The 21,095-nt window shown below is 48.7% G+C and overlaps 1 protein-coding gene across 1 annotated transcript in view; it reads right to left on the reverse strand.

Moving 5' to 3' along the window:
* Positions 1-351: 351 nt before the first annotated feature.
* LOC145340544 (calsenilin-like) overlaps positions 352-21,095 on the reverse strand; it is a 25,839-nt gene continuing 5,095 nt past the window's right edge. Inside the window, exons 2-8 of the mRNA XM_080185017.1 lie at positions 14,748-14,872; positions 11,741-11,810; positions 8,732-8,802; positions 6,238-6,345; positions 4,657-4,761; positions 2,974-3,036; positions 352-622 (exon numbers count right to left, since the gene is read on the reverse strand). Of these exons, the coding sequence (XP_080041143.1) occupies positions 575-622; positions 2,974-3,036; positions 4,657-4,761; positions 6,238-6,345; positions 8,732-8,802; positions 11,741-11,810; positions 14,748-14,872 (590 nt within the window). The 3' untranslated portion in view covers positions 352-574. The remainder of the gene's footprint in view (positions 623-2,973; positions 3,037-4,656; positions 4,762-6,237; positions 6,346-8,731; positions 8,803-11,740; positions 11,811-14,747; positions 14,873-21,095) is intronic.

Below are 21,095 nucleotides of genomic sequence, written 5' to 3' on the forward strand. Positions count from 1 at the left end.
AGGAATCTTCCGTGTAGGCCGAGGCTTCCGGAAGGTTCTTGCGTTTTCCGATTCCGCCGGTTCTCCTTTGCGGGAGGTGTCGCGGGTTCCTTTTTTTCCAGAGAAGCGGTGGGGGAGGGGAAGGGAAAGGGTGGGAGGCGGGGCGACGAACGGGGAGGGCGAGAGAGTGGCAAAGGAACTGTCAATCCTCTTCCTCCAAATCACGTCTGCTGCCCCCTCCCTCCCCCCTCCCGCCACCTCGAGCAACCAGAGGATCGGGTGCCCTGCTCCGCGCACGGGGGGGGAGGGTATCACAGCAGGCAAACATTTCCGGAACCATCCGCAAGGATGGATAAATGCCCGCCCCCACCCCGCCTCCCCACGCCAGGGCAGGAGCTAAATCCCCTCAGCTTGGGCCCCGTTGGGGAAGACTTGCTCTAATTGCGCAGTCCCCTTTAAGAATTAAAGAGCTCCCTCAGTCAGATACATGGCGAATGGTACAGGACAGGGAGGGCGCACAATCTGTGCCAAATGACAGGGGGCGGGGGGAACAAGAGTCCTGGTACAGTCTCCCTCTCCTCAGCTGAGAGGCCTCTTAGATGACATTCTCAAAAAGCTGCATAGATCGCATTATCGTTTCGTCCTGGGAGAGAGAGAGAGAGAGAGAGAGAGGGTTTATTAGTGTCACATGTCGACTTACACCACAATGAAGTTACTGTGAAAATCCCCCAGTCGCCACACTCTGGCACCTGTTTGAGTTACACTGAGGAAGAATTCAACATTCCTCCACTCTATTCCTGTTATCCCACACATTTCCCATGGCCAATCCACCGAACCTACTCACCTTTGGACACTAAGGGACAATTTAGCATGGCCAATCCACCGAACCTACTCACCTTTGGACACTAAGGGACAATTCAGCATGGCCAATCCCCCTAACCTGCACATCTTTGGACACTAAGGGACAATTTAGCATGGCCAATCCACCTAACCTACACATCTTTGGGACACTAAGGGACAATTTAGCATGGCCAATCCACCTAACCCACACATCTTTGGACACTAAGGGACAATTTAGCATGGCCAATCCATCTAACCTGCACATCTTTGGACACTAAGGGACAATTTAGCATGGCCAATCCCCCTAACCTACACATCTTTGGACACGAAGGAACAATTTAGCATGGCCAATCCATCTAACCTGCACATCTTTGGACACTAAGGGACAATTCAGCATGGCCAATCCCCCTAACCTGCACATCTTTGGACACGAAGGAACAATTTAGCATGGCCAATCCATCTAACCTGCACATCTTTGGACACTAAGGGGCAATTTAGCATGGCCAATCCACCGAACCCGCACATCTTTGGACACTAAGGGACAATTTAGCATGGCCAATCCACCTAACCTGCACATCTTTGGACACTAAGGGGTAATTTAGCATGGCCAATCCATCTAACCTGCACATCTTTGGACACTAAGGGACAATTTAGCATGGCCAATCCACCGAACCCGCACATCTTTGGACACTAAGGGACAATTTAGCATGGCCAATCCCCCTAACCTGCACATCTTTGGACACTAAGGGACAATTTAGCACGGCCAATCCACCCTAACCTACACATCTTTGGACACTAAGGGACAATTTAGCATGGCCAATCCCCCTAACCTGCACATCTTTGGACACTAAGGGACAATTTAGCATGGCCAATCCCCCTAACCTGCACATCTTTGGACACTAAGGGACAATTTAGCATGGCCAATCCACCTAACCTGCACATCTTTGGACACTAAGGGACAATTTAGCATGGCCAATCCACCTAACCTGCACATCTTTGGACACTAAGGGACAATTTAGCATGGCCAATCCCCCTAACCTGCACATCTTTGGACACTAAGGGACAATTTAGCACGGCCAATCCACCCTAACCTACACATCTTTGGACACTAAGGGACAATTTAGCATGGCCAATCCCCCTAACCTGCACATCTTTGGACACTAAGGGACAATTTAGCATGGCCAATCCACCTCACCTACACATCTTTGGACACTAAGGGACAATTTAGCATGGCCAATCCACCTAACCTGGACATCTTTCGGACTGTGGGAGCAAACCCACACAGACACGGGGAGAATGTGCAAACTCCACACAGTGACCCAAGCCGGGAATCGAACCCTGGTCCCTGGCGCTGCGAGGCAGTATTTTCACTGTATCCTGTGACGATAATAAATCATTGAATACCTTTCAAAGAATCCTAAAGTGCAGGAGGTGGCCATTCAGCCCATTGAGTCTGTACCAGCCAGAATCCCACCCAGACTGTATCCCCATAACCCCAAATATTTACTTTAGCTCGTTCCCTTGACACTGAGGGGCAATTTAGCATGGCCAATCCACCTCAAACAAATCAAACCAAAAATCAAATCAAATTACAAAATTATGAAGGGACACAGTTTCAGAGAATTGGCTAAACAATCGGAAGGAGAAAGATTTGACATGAGGAGTTACTGTCATTTTGAACATGTTAGTGGGTAATGGATTCGCTCGTAACCTGCCCAAGGAACTGGATAAATCTGTGAAAATTTGCAAGACTTTGGGCGACAGTCAGACTGCTTGGAGAGCTGACTCAAAGGGCTAGCATGGGTACAGTGGGCCGAATGGCCTCCTTCTGTATTGCATGGAAAGCAGCCCTTCAGTTTGAACTGAGGGTGCACTCAGACGCTGTAACAACTTGAGACAGGCAAACGAGGTGCGCCTGTTAGAGTGCGAACTCCCCTGATTAAGGGCCAAATTAGGGAGCCTCTTGCTTTGTACTTAACCAGGCGCGCCAGTTCCTCTGGCACCCCTAATGCAGACTCCAAACTGAAAGCACTCTGTCTGCTCCTGTCAGACTTGGAAATAAAGGGATTTTGGTGAAGGGACTTCTGCCTCTGAGGATTTATTTCAGGCACATCGCTCGAATGGCTTGTTCTGCCAGGCTGTAGCGACACTTACCTTTTGGCAGGTCTGCAAGAATTCGTCAATTGTTACCACTCCATCCTGGTTCCTGTCCATCTTCTGGGTGGGGCGGGGAATGGTGTGGTGGGAGAGGAAGACATAACAATTAGTTTCTGGCTGCGTAGCGTACTGAAAATTGCAATATGCATTTTTGTCTCGGTGCGGCTACCTTACACACTTGTACCAGCAGAGCGAGTCTGCTCGGAAGAGACCAGCAAAAGACCTCAGTCTAACAGCTCAGTGTAGTTCAAAATCTAAATATGTCTGGCTGAATAGCAAACTGTTTCAGTCCCGAGTACTTCACAAGGTTTTGTGTCTCTGTGCACACCCATTTCCAGATTTACTGCCAATACATTTGCACTGTTGACTCAAAGGCACAATGTTGGGAGTTCCATCCCCGCTCCGGGGCAAAACAAATCAAGGCTGACACTGTGCTGCAGCGCTGCAGGAGTGCTGCACTGTCAGTGGTGCTACCTTTCAGATGAGACGATAAACCAAGGGCCCGGGTTCCTATGTGGATGAATGGAAAAGGCCTCATGGCCCTATTTTGCAACTGCCCTGAGTTGTTAGACATATATCTTTTGTTTTTCACTTCCTAGCAGACTCCCTCTGCTGGTACAAGTTGCATTGGTTAACGCCAGGCTCCTGGCCAATCTTTGCTCTTCAGTGAGCGTCGCGAACAGAAACAGATGCTCTTGTCTCGATCTTGCGCCAGTTGGTGGGATCTTGCTGTGCGTAAGATGGCTGCTGAGTTCCCTCCATAGCGTCACTGCACGTCTAATGAATCTCATTGGCTGCAAAGCCCTTTGAAGGGGAACATGATTCGGACAGGCTGAGTGTGTGGGCACCTGTGGATCAATGTGAGGTGATCCACTTTGGTAGCAATAACAGGAAGGTAGATTATTACTTGACTGGGTGTAAGTTGAGAGAGGCGGAGACTCAACGAGACCTTGGTGTCCTCGTGCATCAGTCGCTGAAAGTAAGCGTGCAGGTACAGCAGGCAGTAAAGAAGGCAAATGGTATGTTTGTCTCCATAACGAGAGGATTTGAGTACAGGGATAGGGATGTTTTACTGCAATTGTACAGGGCATTGGTGAGGCCACACCTGGAGTATTGTGTGCAGTTTTGGTCTCCTTATCTGAGGAAGGATGTCCTTGCTATCGAGGGAGTACAGCGAAGGTTTACCAGGCTGATTCCTGGGATGGCAGGTCTGTCATATGAGGAGAGACTAAGTCGGTTAGGATTATATTCACTGGAGTTTAGAAAAGTGAGAGGGGATCTGATAGAAACTTATAAAATTCTAACAGGGTTAGACAGGGTAGATTCAGAAAGAATGTTCCCGATGGTGGGGGGAGCCCAGAACTAGGGGTCATAGTTTGAGGATAAGGGGTAAACCTTTTAGAACTGAGGTGAGGAGAAATTTCTTCACCCAGAGGGTGGGGAATGTGTGGAATTCACTCCCACAGAAAGTAGTTGAGGCCAAAACATTGTGTAATTTCAAGAAGGAATTAGATTTCACTGTTGGGACTAAAGGGATACGGCGGGGGGGAGGGGGGATCAGGATATTGAATTTGATGATCCAAATGAATGGCAGAGCAGGCTGGACGGGCGGAATGGCCTCCTCCTGCTACTATGGGGCTGGCACTACATGAGTGTAAAGTCTCCTTTCTCTGTCCATACCTGGAAGAACTTCTCCATGTGTTCAATGGGTGCATCTTGATGCAGGATGGGATACGTGTATTGGCCCATCATATCGTAGATTGACTGAATGATCGCTAACATCTCCTGTGGGGTGAAACACAAGACAGGAGAACGTTATCCCGGAATAATACTGCCGTCCCAGTCAACCATCTGGGAATCATACAATCCGACAAGGCAGAGAAAGGTCATTCGAGACCACAAACCCACCCAGGCCCTATCCCCATAACCCCACACACTTACCCTGCTAATCCCCCTGACAGTAAGGGACAATTTAGCATGGCCAATCCACCTAACCTGTACATCGTTGGACACTAAGGGACAATTTAGCATGGCCAATCCACCTAACCTACACATCTTTGGACACTAAGGGGTAATTTAGCATGGCCAATCCACCTAACCTGCACATCTTTGGACACTAAGGGACAATTTAGCATGGCCAATCCCCCTAACCCGCACATCGTTGGACACTAAAGGACAATTTAGCATGGCCAATCCCCCTAACCTGCACATCTTTGGACACTAAGGGGCAATTTAGCATGGCCAATCCATCTAACCTGCACATCTTAATACACAAAGGGACAATTTAGCATGGCCAATCCACCTAACCTGCACACCTTTGGACACTAAGGGGCAATTTAGCATGGCCAATCCACCTCACCTACACATCTTTGGACACTAAGGGACAATTCAGCATGGCCAATCCACCTAACCTGCACATCTTTGGACACTAAGGGGCAATTTAGCATGGCCAATCCCCCTAACCTGCACATCTTTGGACACTAAGGGGCAATTTAGCATGGCCAATCCACCTAACCTGCACATCTTTGGACACTAAGGGGCAATTTAGCATGGCCAATCCACCTAACCGACACATCTTTGGACACTAAGGGGCAATTTAGCATGGCCAATCCCCCTAACCTGCACATCTTTGGACACTAAGGGGCAATTTAGCATGGCCAATCCACCTAACCTGCACATCTTTGGACACTAAGGGGCAATTTAGCATGGCCAATCCACCTAACTATTCTAAGTCTGAATGAATTTGCTTTGCTCGGGCAGAGTGTGTATGGTGTAATATTTCAGTGAGTTCGGTGCAGACCCGATGGGCTGAAGGGCCTCTTTCTGCACTGTAGGGTTTCTATGATTCTTTTCTATGATTGGGAGGATGATTGCGGTAAATATACGGACTTACGGGGATAGGGCCTGTGAAGCTGAGTCTGTTCAGGCTTGATAGGCCGAATGGCCTCCTACTGCACTGTCGGGAATCTGAGGGCAGGATTTTCCAGCTGCGCTCACCCCAAGGCTGGATTTTTGCATCGGTGGCGGACGGGATGGGAAAAATTTTGCCCTGCGGACTCTGTTCGTGCACACTAGAATTCATGCACCTGGATGCCCAGATCCCTCTACATCTCAGGGCTAAATGTTAAATTGATCTGTCTGGGATGAAGTGAGAATAAACTATTTAAATATATTTCTAAAACCTACAAGGCACAGGACGTTTCCCAGATACATTTCAGGCAGTTTTTATCTCCAGCGTAGATTGCGGTGAGAGTTCCCTACCTCCTTGGTGATGTAGCCATCCTTGTTGATATCGTACAGATTGAACGCCCAGTTGAGTTTCTCGTGCACGGTCCCACGCAACAACACAGAGAGGCCAATCACAAAATCCTGAGGAGAAGGGGAGAATGTTCAATTAACGCAGAACTGGGCTTGGTTTGAGAAGACAGAAAGCAGTGGTGGAAGGGTGCTTTTCAGAATGGAGTGGCATTCCTCAGGGATCAGTGCTCTGTGGTTTGGATCATGCATCAAAATATCTGGAGGAAAATGTTGTGGGGGGGGCGGGGGGCTTTGATGAGTAAATTTGCAGATGACGTGAAGAATGGTGGAGGTGCCGTTGGGCAAGCTGTGTGTAAAGATTTGGAGGATTGAGTGCAGTTCTGGTCGCCACACTACCAGAAGGATGTGGAAGCTTTGGAGAGAGTGCAAAGAAGGTTCACCAGGATGTTGCCTGGTCTCGAGGGTGTTGGTTATGAGGAGAGGTCGGATAAACTGGGATTGTTTTCACTGGAAAGACAGAACAAAGAACAACACAGCCTGGGAAACAGGCCCTTGGGCCTGCGCCGCCATTTTAACATGATGAGTCCCCTCTCCACCCATATCCCTTGTCTGTGCTTATGGTCATCCACACTGAGGGGAGACTAATTTCGGGACAATTTGTTCTACCAATCAGCCTAACAGCACATCTTTGGGGTGTGGGAGGAAACCGGAGGGGAGACCTGGTCTACAAAATGATGAGAGGCACAGACAGGGTGGATAGTTAGAGGCTTTTTCCCCAGGGTGGAAGGGTCAGTTACAAGAGCACACAGGTTCAAGGTGAGAGAGGGATGGTTTAAGGGAGATGTGTGGGGGAGGTTTTTCACACCGAGAGTGGGTGGGTGCCTGGAACACGCTGCCAGAGGAGATGTACTGTCTTCTGGATGGGTACAGGAATAGGGAGGGAATAGAGGGATGGAAAGCATGTGTCGGCACAGGCTTGGTGGGCCAAAGGGCCTGTTCCTGTGCCGTATTGTTCTTTGTTCCATGTTCTGTCAAAGTGCAAGACCATTAGACAACCCCCCACCCAGCCTGTGTAGACCAACATTGGATCTTGGAGACAGCTGGCACCTTGCTCTCTCTCTCTCTGCCTTGTCTTGGATCTCTGGAACTTCACCCTCCAACACAGAATCCAAGCTGCAATGAGGGTCTTGTGGCACAAAGGGTGAGGGACCCCGTCTCGGCACCCAGAGGATTGGGGTTCGAGACCTACCCCAGGATTTGGAGGCCAAGGTAATTGCCAGGAGTATTGTGGAGACCAGTTTTGGTGTCCTTATCTGAGGAAGGATGTCCTTGCTATAGAGGGAGTATAGAGAAGGTTTACCAGGCTGATTCCTGGGATGGCAGGTCTGTCATATGAGGAGAGACTAAGTCAGTTAGGATTATATTCACTGGAGTTTAGAAGAGTGAGAGGGGATCTCATAGAAACTTATAAAATTCTAACAGGGTTAGACAGGGTAGATTCAGAAAGAATGTTCCCGATGGTGCGGGGAGTCCAGAACTAGGGGTCATAGTTTGAGGATAAGGGGTAAACCTTTTAGAACTGAGGTGAGGAGAAATTTCTTCACCCAGAGGGTGGTGAATGTGTGGAATTCACTCCCACACAAAGTAGTTGAGGCCAAAATATTATTTTTGGGGCAACACAGTATCACAGTGGTGAGGCACTGCTGCTTCACAGTGTCAGGGATCCGGGTTCAATTCCCGGCTCGGGTCACTGTCTGTGTGGAGTTTGCACATTCTCCCCGTGTCTGCGTGGGTTTCCCCCGGATGCTCCGGTTTCCTCCCACAGTCCAAAGATGTGAGGGTTAGGTGGATTGGCCGTGCTAAAATTGCCCCTTAGTGTCCAGGGATGTGTAGGTTAGAGGGATTAGCAGGCAAAATATGTAGGGATATGGGGGTAGGGCCTGGGTGGGATTGTGGTCAGTGAGGACTCGATGGGCCAAAGGGCCTCTTTCTGGAGGGTTCTATGATTCTATGATTGCCACAGAGGAGGCGGGGTCACTGAGTGTGTCTAAGACAGAGATAGATCGGTTCCTGATTGGTAAGGGGGGGGGGGTCAAAGGTTATGGGAAAAGGGTTAGAAACTTATAGCCATGATCGAATGGGCCAAATGGCCTAATTCTGCTCCGATATCTTCCGGTCTTTGCAGAAGGGTGAACCCATGGCAAGATTTAACATTATTGAGTAGGGATTCCTGTTGGAGAGGTAGTGGAAGTGGATACGATGGTTAGTATGTCGGGAATAGAGGGATATGGTCCCCGGGAAGGGTAGGGGGTTTTAGTTCAGTCGGTGCAGGCTTGGAGGGGCCGAAGGGCCTGTTCCCGTGCTGGAATTTTCTTTGACCTTCGGACTGGGAAAGTAAGGATTCCAGAGAGGTTGGAGTTGTGGCAAAGAGCCAGGCCGGATGGGCTGAATGGCCTCCCTCTCCCCAGGCGTTGCCGATCTTCCTCTGGCCTCTCACCTCAAACCGAATTGCCCCACTGCGGTCTGTGTCGAAGGCGTTGAAGAGGAAGTGTGCGTAGGTGGTTGCGTCTGGAAGAAGAGGTTAGGGAGGTTCACTTCGCTGAACTGACTTGTGACAATCACACCCAAAATCCACACAAACAAACACTCCTTTACATAAGAACATAAGAAATAGGAGCAGGAGTAGGCCATCTAGCCCTTCGAGCCTGCCCCGCCATTCAATAAGATCATGGCTGATCTGTCGTGGCTCAGTTCCACTTTCCCGCCCTCTCCCCATAACCCTTAATCCCTTCTCTTATCAAAAACCCAACAACCCGCTTCTTAAAAATATTTAGCGAGGCAGCCTCCACCACTTCAACGGGCAGAGAATTCCAGAGATTCACCACCCTTTGAGTGAAGAAGTTCCTCCTCAACTCCGTTCTAAACCGCCCCCCCCCTTTATCTTGAGGCTCTGCCCCCTAGTCCTACTGTCTTTTTTGAGCGGGAAGAGTCTCTCCACCTCTATCCTATCCATCCCATTCATCATCTTATACGTCTCAATGAGATCTCCCCTCATTCTTCTAAACTCTAACGAGTACAAGCCTAGTTTATTCAGCCTCTCCTCATAGCTCAACCCCCTCAACTCCGGTATCAGCCTAGTAAACCTCCTCTGCACTCCCTCCAAGGCCAAAATATCCTTGCGCAGGTGCGGCGCCCAAAACTGCACACAGTACTCCAGCTGCGGCCTCACCAATGCCCTATACAGCCGCAGCAAGACCTCCCTACTTTTATATTCAATCCCCCTCGCTATGAAGGCCAGCATCCCATTCGCCTTCCTGACCACCTGCTGCACCTGCAGGCTGGGTTTTTGCGACTCATGCACAAGGACCCCGAGGTCCCTCTGCACCGTCGCCTGCTGCAGTTTTTCGCCACGTAAGTAATAATCCTTCCTACCATTATTCCTACCAAAGTGGACCACCTCACACTTGCCAACATTAAATTCCATTTGCCATTTCCTGGCCCATTCGCCCAGCCTATCTAGATCCTTCTGCAGACTCTCCACACCCTCCGCACAATTTGCCGTTCCACCAATCTTGGTGTCATCAGCAAATTTCGACACCCTGCACTCGGTTCCCTCCTCCAGATCATCTATATAAATGGTAAATAGCTGAGGCCCCAGCACCGACCCCTGGGGCACTCCACTAGTCACCAACCGCCAATCCGAATAGCACCCATTGACCCCCACTCTCTGCCTCCTATTTGACAACCAATCCTCTATCCACGCTAACACCCTACCCCCAACTCCATGCCCCCTGACCTTCTGCAATAACCTCTTGTGAGGTACTTTGTCAAACGCCTTCTGAAAATCAAGAAAGACCACATCCACCGGCTCTCCTCTATCCACCGCCCTAGACACATCCTCATAGAACTCCAATAAATTTGTCAGACACGACTTCCCTTTAATGAAACCGTGCTGCGTCTGCTCTATCAAGCAATTCCCCTCAAGATGCCTCGCTATTTCCTCCTTGATGACGGATTCTAACATTTTACCTACAACAGACATTAAACTAACCGGCCTATAATTCCCTGCCTTTTGCCTGGCACCCTTCTTAAACAACGGCGTAACATTAGCCGTTTTCCAATCCTCCAGCACTTCCCCGGAATCCAGCGATGTCTGGAAAATAACCACCAAGGCATCCACTATCGTCCGACCCAGTGTGGCAAAGGACGGATCGGGTGAGTCCAGTATAACTACCATCCGTACGCTCAGCAGCCAGGATTTGAATGGGATGTGGGAGTCACTGGCGAGGCCCAGTCCTTCCTGCCCATCCCTACGTGCCCCGTGAGAAGGTGGTGGGTGAGCCGCCATCTTGAAGGACAGCATTCCAGGAATCATAGAATCCCTACGGTGCAGAAGGATTTGTCCCACCGACGTCTGCACCGTCATCCCCGTCACCCCACATATTGACCCCACTAACCCCCTCTCAAACAGGGGACAATTTAGCACGGCCAATCCACCTAACCTGCACATCTTTGGACATTAAGGGACAATTTAGCATGGCCAATCCACCTAACCTGCACATCTTTGGACATTAAGGGACAATTTAGCATGGCCAATCCACCTAACCTGCACATCTTTGGACATTAAGGGACAATTTAGCATGGCCAATCCACCTAACCTACACATCTTTGGACACTAAGGGACAATTTAGTATGGCCAATCCACCTAACCTGCACATCTTTGGACATTAAGGGACAATTTAGCATGGCCAATCCACCTAACCTGCACATCTTTGGACACTAAGGGACAATTTAGCATGGCCAATCCACCTAACCTACACATCTTTGGACTGTGGGAGGAAACCCACGCAGACACGGGGAGAACGTGCAAACTCCACACAGACAGTGACCCGAGTGGGGAATCAAACCCTGGCGCTGTGAGACAGTGGTGCTAAGCACTGTACTCCACACAGACAGTGACCCGAGTGGGGAATCGAACCCTGGCGCTGTGAGACAGTGGTGCTAAGCACTGTACTCCACACAGACAGTGACCCGAGTGGGGAATCGAACCCTGGCGCTGTGAGACAGTGGTGCTAAGCACTGTACCACCCCATGTAACAGTTTCCAAGGTTCTGTGAAATGATAGGTTGGGTTAGTCTAAAGTTGAATATTTCACTGATAAATTCTGTGACGGAGACATTTCTTCACCCAGTGGAATTCATTCCCACAGGAAGTAGTTGATGCTAAAACATTGAATGTATTCCAGAGGCGGCTGGATATAGCACTCGGGGCGAATGGGATCAAAGGGAGAAAGCAGGATGAGGCGATTGAGTTGGACAATCAGCCATGATGGTGATGGAGCAGGCTCGATGGGCCAAATGGCCACCTCCTGCTCCGATCTTCTATGTTTCTATGTTTGAAAAGTATTTCATTGGCTTTACGTGGGATACCTTGCACGGAATGTCCTGGTAAATCCCATCCCTCTGTATAAACGGAATATTACTACATGTGATCATGGCCTTCTTACCTCCTTGTGGGAAGAACTGGGAGTAAATGGCTTTGAACGTTTCCTCGTCCACCATCCCGCTGGGACACTCCTGCGGAAAGATGAAAAGTTCCCGGTTACGCCCCTGCCTCTCGGCTCCGAATTTGGCAATCCTGTCATGCGGGATCCGAAGGTGCGTCACAGCGCGAGGTGGGGTAGGCTGAAGCATTCTCAAACTGCCCTCAGGGTTTATCCTGCAACGTTTGAGACGTTCCCTCATCCTGGTCCATCCCGGCCTTGGATATGATCAATAACCCCTCTCCCTGGGGCGGAGAATTCCCCAGGTCAGACACACTCGGAGAGAAGAAATTCTTCCTGGAATCCCCACCGCACAGAAGGAGGCCATAAAGCTCAATGGCTCTGCATTGACCACAATCCCACCCAGACCCTATCCCCAGAACCCTTCTTATTTACCCTGCTAACATGGCCAATCCCCCCAACCCACACATCTTTGGACACTAAGGGACAATTTAGCATGGCCAATCCCCCCAACCCACACATCTTTGGACACTAAGGGACAATTTAGCATGGCCAATCCCCCTAACCTGCACATCTTTGGACACTAAGGGGCAATTTAGCATGGCCAATCCACCTAACCTGCACATCTTTGGACACTAAGGGGCAATTTAGCATGGCCAATCCCCCCAACCCACACATCTTTGGACACTAAGGGGCAATTTAGCATGGCCAATCCCCCTAACCTACACATCTTTGGACACTAAGGGGCAATTCAGCATGGCCAATCCCCTAACCTACACATCTTTAAACACTGAGGGACAATTTAGCATGGCTAATCCACCTAACCTACACATCTTTGGACACTGAGGGACAATTTAGCATGGCTAATCCACCTAACCTACACATCTTTGGACACTAAGGGGCAATTTAGCATGACCAATCCACCTAACCTACACATCTTTGGACACTAAGGGACAATTTAGCATGGCCAATCCCCCTAACCTGCACATCTTTGGACACTAAGGGGCAATTTAGCATGGCCAATCCCCCTAACCTACACATCTTTGGACACTAAGGGGCAATTCAGCATGGCCAATCCCCTAACCTACACATCTTTAAACACTGAGGGACAATTTAGCATGGCTAATCCACCTAACCTACACATCTTTGGACACTAAGGGGCAATTTAGCATGGCCAATCCACCTAACCTACACATCTTTGGACACTAAGGGACAATTTAGCATGGCCAATCCACCTAACCTGCACATCTTTGGACACTAAGGGGCAATTTAGCATGGCCAATCCACCTAACCTACACATCTTTGGACACTAAGGGACAATTTAGCATGGCCAATCCACCTAACCTACACATCTTTGGACACTAAGGGACAATTTAGCATGGCCAATCCACCTAACCTGCACATCTTTGGACACTAAGGGGCAATTTAGCATGGCCAATCCACCTAACCTGCACATCTTTAAACACTAAGGGACAATTTAGCATGGCCAATCCACCTAACCTGCACATCTTTGGACACTAAGGGACAATTTAGCATGGCCAATCCACCTAACCTGCACATCTTTGGACACTAAGGGGCAATTTAGCATGGCCAATCCACCTAACCTGCACATCTTTAAACACTAAGGGACAATTTAGCATGGCCAATCCACCTAACCTGCACATCTTTAAACACTAAGGGGCAATTTAGCATGGCCAATCCACCTAACCTGCACATCTTTAAACACTAAGGGACAATTTAGCATGGCCAATCCCCCTAACCTCCACATCTTTGGACACTAAGGGGCAATTTAGCATGGCCAATCCCCCAACCCACACATCTTTAAACACTAAGGGGCAATTTAGCATGGCTAATCCACCTAACCTGCACATCTTTAAACACTAAGGGACAATTTAGCATGGCCAATCCACCTAACCTGCACATCTTTAAACACTAAGGGACAATTTAGCATGGCCAATCCCCCTAACCTCCACATCATTGGACACTAAGGGGCAATTTAGCATGGCCAATCCCCCAACCCACACATCTTTAAACACTAAGGGACAATTTAGCATGGCCAATCCCCCAACCCACACATCTTTAAACACTAAGGGGCAATTTAGCATGGCTAATCCACCTAACCTGCACATCTTTGGACACTAAGGGACAATTTAGCATGGCCAATCCACCTAACCTACACATCTTTAAACACTAAGGGGCAATTAGCACGGCCAATCCCCCTAACCTACACATCTTTGGACACTAAGGGGCAATTTAGCATGGCCAATCCCCCTAACCTACACATCTTTGGACACTAAGGGGCAATTTAGCATGGCCAATCCACCTAACCTGCACATCTTTGGACACTAAGGGGCAATTTAGCATGGCCAATCCACCTAACCTGCACATCTTTGGACACTAAGGGACAATTTAGCATGGCCAATCCACCTAACCTACACATCTTTGGACACTAAGGGACAATTTAGCATGGCCAATCCACCTAACCTGCACATCTTTGGACACTAAGGGACAATTTAGCATGGCCAATCCACCTAACCCACACATCTTTGGACACTAAGGGGCAATTTAGCACGGCCAATCCACCTAACCTACACATCTTTGGACTGTGAGAGGAAACTGGAGCACCCAGAGGAAACGCGAGCAGACACAGGGAGAACGTGCAAACTCCACACAGACAGTGACCCGAGCCAGGAATGGAACCCAGGTCCCCGGCGCTGTGAGGCAGCAGTGCTTACCATTGTGTCACTGTGCCACCCTCCTCGTCCCCTCCTCTGTTGGGAGACCCTTTATTCCGAAACTGCGCTCCCCCAACCCACTCCTCAATCTCAATTCTCTCGCAGTGGGGGGGTGCAAAAAGAAACTAAGGGGGGGGTGTTTTCCTATCCTGCCCGCCATGGGAATGGTAGCGGGAGGGATTTCACGGCGTTGGGATTGAGTGCAACCAAAAAAGATTCCACCCATCATCTCAGGATCTTACACCGTACAGGGGATGCCAATAGGCCTTACGTACATTCTTGAAGCCTCTGTAAAGTGATTGGATCTCCTTCCTGGTGAACTTAGTCCTCGCTCGCAGCTCATCCAGTCCCTCGGGCTGGTGTCTCACCATCGATAGTTCCTCATCGATCTCCCCGCAGTCTGTGGAGAGATGGGAGAATTGAATCCAGACGGCGAAAAGCCTCAATAACTAGGCCCACTCATCAACTGACCCTCCCTCCCTGCAATTGAGCGTTTATTTTATTCCTTCACCATCGGTTCACAAATGGGAGCGATAAATATTTCATCTTTTTGCCTCAGATGCTGAGATAGAGCCCAAGGACAGTAAGAGATCTGATCTTAAAGGAACTGGGATCAGAATGCAATCACAACCATTAGAAATTGATTAATATTCATCGATTTACTTCTATATCTGAAACACATAATTGCATGTGCTCGTTTATTGATAAGATTTGGGGGTGTCTAAGGGGGTTTAACTGTGGGGAGCCTGGGTTGTCATGGCAATGGGCCTTTCTCTTTTCATGCCGGGCTGAAGCCTGGAATTTTGGATAGCTTTGGCGCCATCTTCCCATCATGCCTGGCTAACGCAGAAAGGTTAGGATCATAGAAACCCTACAGTGCAGAAGGAGGCCATTCGACCCATCGATTCTGCACCGACCACCATCCCACCCTATCCTCATAACCCCCCCATGCATTTACCCTAGCTAATCCCCCTGACACTAAGGAACAATTTAGCATGGCCAATCCACCTAACCTGCACATCTTTGGACACTAAGGGACAATTTAGCATGGCCAATCCACCTAACCTGCACATCTTTGGACACTAAGGGACAATTTAACATGGCCAATCCACCTAACCTGCACATCTTTGGACACTAAGGGACAATTTAGCATGGCCAATCCACCTAACCTACACATCTTTGGACACTAAGGGACAATTTAGCATGGCCAATCCACCTAACCTGCACATCTTTGGACACTAAGGGACAATTTAACATGGCCAATCCACCTAACCTGCACATCTTTGGACACTAAGGGACAATTTAACATGGCCAATCCACCTAACCTGCACATCTTTGGACACTAAGGGGCAATTTAGCATGGCCAATCCACCTAACCTGCACATCTTTGGACACTAAGGGGCAATTTAGCATGGTCAATCCACCTAACCTGCACATCTTTGGACACTAAGGGACAATTTAACATGGCCAATCCACCTAACCTACACATCTTTGGACACTAAGGGACAATTTAGCATGGCCAATCCACCTAACCTACACATCTTTGGACACTAAGGGACAATTTAGCATGGCCAATCCACCTAACCTACACATCTTTGGACACTAAGGGGCAATTTAACGTGGCCAATCCACCTAATCTACACATCTTTGGACACTAAGGGACAATTTAGCATGGCCAATCCACCTAACCTGCACATCTTTGGACACTAAGGGACAATTTAGCATGGCCAATCCACCTAACCTGCACATCTTTGGACAAGAAGGAGCAATTTAGCATGGCCAATCCACCTAACCTGCACATCTTTGGACACTAAGGGACAATTTAGCATGGCCAATCCACCTAACCTACACATCTTTGGACACTAAGGGACAATTTAGCATGGCCAATCCACCTAACCTGCACATCTTTGGACACTAAGGGACAATTTAGCATGGCCAATCCACCTAACCTACACATCTTTGGACACTAAGGGACAATTTAGCATGGCCAATCCACCTAACCTGCACATCTTTGGACACTAAGGGACAATTTAGCATGGCCAATCCACCTAACCTGCACATCTTTGGACAAGAAGGAGCAATTTAGCATGGCCAATCCACCTAACCTGCACATCTTTGGACACTAAGGGACAATTTAGCATGGCCAATCCACCTAACCTGCACATCTTTGGACACTAAGGGACAATTTAGCATGGCCAATCCACCTAACCTACACATCTTTGGACACTAAGGGACAATTTAGCATGGCCAATCCACCTAACCTGCACATCTTTGGACACTAAGGGACAATTTAGCATGGCCAATCCACCTAACCTGCACATCTTTGGACACTAAGGGACAATTTAGCATGGCCAATCCACCTAACCTACACATCTTTGGACACTAAGGGACAATTTAGCATGGCCAATCCACCTAACCTACACATCTTTGGACACTAAGGGGCAATTTAGCATGGCCAATCCACCTAACCTGCACATCTTTGGACACTAAGGGACAATTTAGCATGGCCAATCCACCTAACCTACACATCTTTGGACACTAAGGGACAATTTAGCATGGCCAATCCACCTAACCTACACATCTTTGGGCACTAAGGGGCAATTTAGCATGGCCAATCCACCTAACCTGCACATCTTTGGACACTAAGGGACAATTTAGCATGGCCAATCCCCCTAACCTGCGCATCTTTGGACACTAAGGGGCAATTTAGCATGGCCAATCCACCTAACCTACACATCTTTGGACACTAAGGGACAATTTAGCATGGCCAATCCACCTAACCTACACATCTTTGGACACTAAGGGGCAATTTAGCATGGCCAATCCCCCTAACCTACACATCTTTGGACACTAAGGGGCAATTTAGCATGGCCAATCCACCTAACCTGCACATCTTTGGACACTAAGGGACAATTTAGCATGGCCAATCCACCTAACCTACACATCTTTGGGCACTAAAGGGCAAATTAGCATGGCCAATCCACCTAACCTGCACATCTTTGGACACTAAGGGGCAATTTAGCATGGCCAATCCACCTAACCTGCACATCTTTGGACACTAAGGGGCAATTTAGCATGGCCAATCCACCTAACCTGCACATCTTTGGACACTAAGGGGCAATTTAGCATGGCCAATCCACCTAACCTACACATCTTTGGACACTAAGGGACAATTTAGCATGGCCAATCCACCTAACCTACATATCTTTGGGCACTAAAGGGCAAATTAGCATGGCCAATCCACCTAACCTGCACATCTTTGGACACTAAGGGGCAATTTAGCATGGCCAATCCACCTAACCTGCACATCTTTGGACACTAAGGGGCAATTTAGCATGGCCAATCCACCTAACCTACACATCTTTGGACACTAAGGGACAATTTAGCATGGCCAATCCCCCTAACCTACACATCTTTGGACACTAAGGGACAATTTAGCATGGCCAATCCCCCTAACCTACACATCTTTGGACACTAAGGGACAATTTAGCATGGCCAATCCCCCTAACCTACACATCTTTGGACACTAAGGGACAATTTAGCATGGCCAATCCCCCTAACCTACACATCTTTGGACACTAAGGGACAATTTAGCATGGCCAATCCACCTAACCTACACATCTTTGGGCACTAAAGGGCAAATTAGCATGGCCAATCCACCTAACCTACACATCTTTGGGCACTAAAGGGCAATTTAGCATGGCCAATCCACCTAACCTACACATCTTTGGACACTCAGGGGCAATTTAGCATGGCCAATCCCCCAAACCTGCACACCTTTAGACACTGAGGGGCAATTTAGCATGGCCAATCCCCCTAACCTACACATCTTTGGACACTAAGGGGCAATTTAGCATGGCCAATCCACCTAACCCACACATCTTTGTACACTAAGGGACAATTTAGCATGGCCAATCCATCTAACCTACACATCTTTGTACACTAAGGGACAATTCAGTATGGCCAATCCACCTAACCTGCACATCTTTGGACACTAAGGGGCAATTTAGCATGGTCAATCCACCTAACCTACACATCTTTGGACACTAAGGGGCAATTTAGCATGGCCAATCCACCTAACCTGCACATCTTTGGACACTAAGGGACAATTTAGCATGGCCAATCTACCCAACCTGCACATCTTTGGACACTAAGGGACAATTTAGCATGGCCAATCCCCCTAACCTACACATCTTTGGACACTAAGGGACAATTTAGCATGGCCAATCCCCCTAACGTACACATATTTGGACACTAAGGGACAATTTAGCATGGCCAATCCACCTAACCTACACATCTTTGGACACTAAGGGACAATTTAGCATGGCCAATCCACCTAACCTACACATCTTTGGACACTAAGGGACAATTTAGCATGGCCAATCCCCCGAACCTACACATCTTTGGACACTAAGGGACAATTTAGCATGGCCAATCCCCCTAACCTACACATCTTTGGACACTAAGGGACAATTTAGCATGGCCAATCCACGTAACCTACACATCTTTGGACACTAAGGGACAATTTAGCATGGCCAATCCACCTAACCTGCACATCTTTGGACACTAAGGGACAATTTAGCATGGCCAATCCACCTAACCTACACATCTTTGGGCACTAAAGGGCAAATTAGCATGGCCAATCACCCTAACCTGCACATCTTTGGGCACTAAAGGACAAATTAGCATGGCCAATCCACCTAACCTACATTTCTTTAGAGTGTGGGAGGAAACCGGAGCACCAGGTGGAAACCCACGCAGACACGGGGAGAACGTGCAGACTCTGGACTGACAGTGAAGCAAGTCAGAAGTTGAACCCCGGTCCCTGGTGCTGTGAGGCAGCAGTGCTAACCCACTGTGTTGCCCTATTGGGTGGATTGATATCGCACCTGGTAGGTCACATCGCACTTTCCTTACCCACCAAGCACTGAGGCAGGTATTGGACCTACATCGCCCAGTCTTAAATTACACCCTCACCTTGTAGTTCCTTCATGGCCTGGATTCACAAGGTCCCCACCCATCTCCCCAGAGCACCCCGACTGATTTTGGCCATCTTGCCCTACTCCCACTACAGCAAGGATGTCAACTGGAAAAGCAAATTATCCAGCATCCGTTTTCAACCTGCCGACCTCCACAAGGGAATTGGACTTGGATCCATGTGGAAGAACAATTCTTCTCCCCATGGATATTTTTCCCTGTGAATCATTTTCTCCGTCCCAGATGGGTCCAGTGGGGGGCGGGCAACACAGCGAGCCTTGTTTTGAATGTGCGCGAATAAACTAACCCTCTGAGTTCGTGTAATCACAAAAGGGGGGTTATTAATAGAAAATTGGAACACAGACAAGCAGAGGGGATGGGAAGTACGTCGCCACTTACAAAGGGGGAACAAATCAGAAACGCCTTCCTGTTTGTTTAAATTAGCTCCCCCCCCGCAACCCTGGTCTCGAACGATACGAACACTGGGCTAACGGGAGGAGTTTTGCAAGCTGGCTTTTCACAGAGTTCCTTCTCCAATTCTCGTCAGATCGAATGTCACTGCTAACTCTATTTTTAATCTACATTGTACTCAAAATAGCCTGGAGTGGAATCACATCCATTGCTTAATCAGAAAGTGGGCTATAAATAGCGCAGGAGCGCAATGCCCCACACCCCCACCGATACTACACGGGCAGACTGAATCACACTACGAGGCGCTTGTGTTTATGTTGGCGAGACAAGAAACTTACGCCACGCGCCAGGCATCTGAGCGTGGGCTCACCTGGTGTGACTGGCACAGTGTGGGCAAGAAGGAGCATGAGAGAGACTGTACCCTATGGAGAGTCAGTGTGAGAGAGACTGTACCCTATGGAGAGTCAGTGTGAGAGAGACTGTACCCTATAGAGAGTCAGTGTGAGAGAGACTGTACTGTATAGAGAGGCAGTGTGAGAGAGACTGTAGTGTATAGAGAGTCAGTGTGAGAGAGACTGTACCCTATAGACAGTCAGTGTGAGAGAGACTGTATGCGATAGAGAGTCAGTGTGAGAGAGACTGTACCCTACAGAGAGTCAGTGTGAGTGAGACTGTACCCGATAGTCAGTGTGAGAGAGACTGTACCCTATAGAGAGTCAGTGTGAGAGAGACTGTATCCTACAGAGAGTCAGTGTGAAAGAGACTGTATCCAATAGACAGTCAGTGTGAGAGAGACTGTATCCGATAGAGAGTCAGTTGAGAGACTGTATCCTATAGAGAGTCAGTGTGAGTGAGACTGTATCCTATAGAGAGTCAGTGTGAGTGAGACTGTACCCTATAGAGAGTCAGTGTGAGAGAGACTGTATCCTACAGAGAGTCAGTGTGAGAGAGACTGTACTGTATAGAGAGTCAGTGTGAGAGAGACTGTATCCAATAGACAGTCAGTGTGAGAGAGACTGTATCCGATAGAGAGTCAGTGTGAGAGAGACTGTATCCGATAGAGAGTCAGTGTGAGTGAGACTGTATCCGATAGAGAGTCAGTGTGAGTGAGACTGTATCCTATAGAGAGTCAGTGTGAGTGAGACTGTACCCTATAGAGAGTCAGTGTGAGAGAGACTGTATCCTACAGAGAGTCAGTGTGAGAGAGACTGTACTGTATAGAGAGTCAGTGTGAG

This window comes from Carcharhinus amblyrhynchos, unplaced genomic scaffold (genome assembly GCF_965287045.1).
Source record: "Carcharhinus amblyrhynchos unplaced genomic scaffold, sCarAmb.v2.hapA chromosome_1129, whole genome shotgun sequence".
Taxonomy (NCBI): Eukaryota; Metazoa; Chordata; class Chondrichthyes; order Carcharhiniformes; family Carcharhinidae; genus Carcharhinus; species Carcharhinus amblyrhynchos.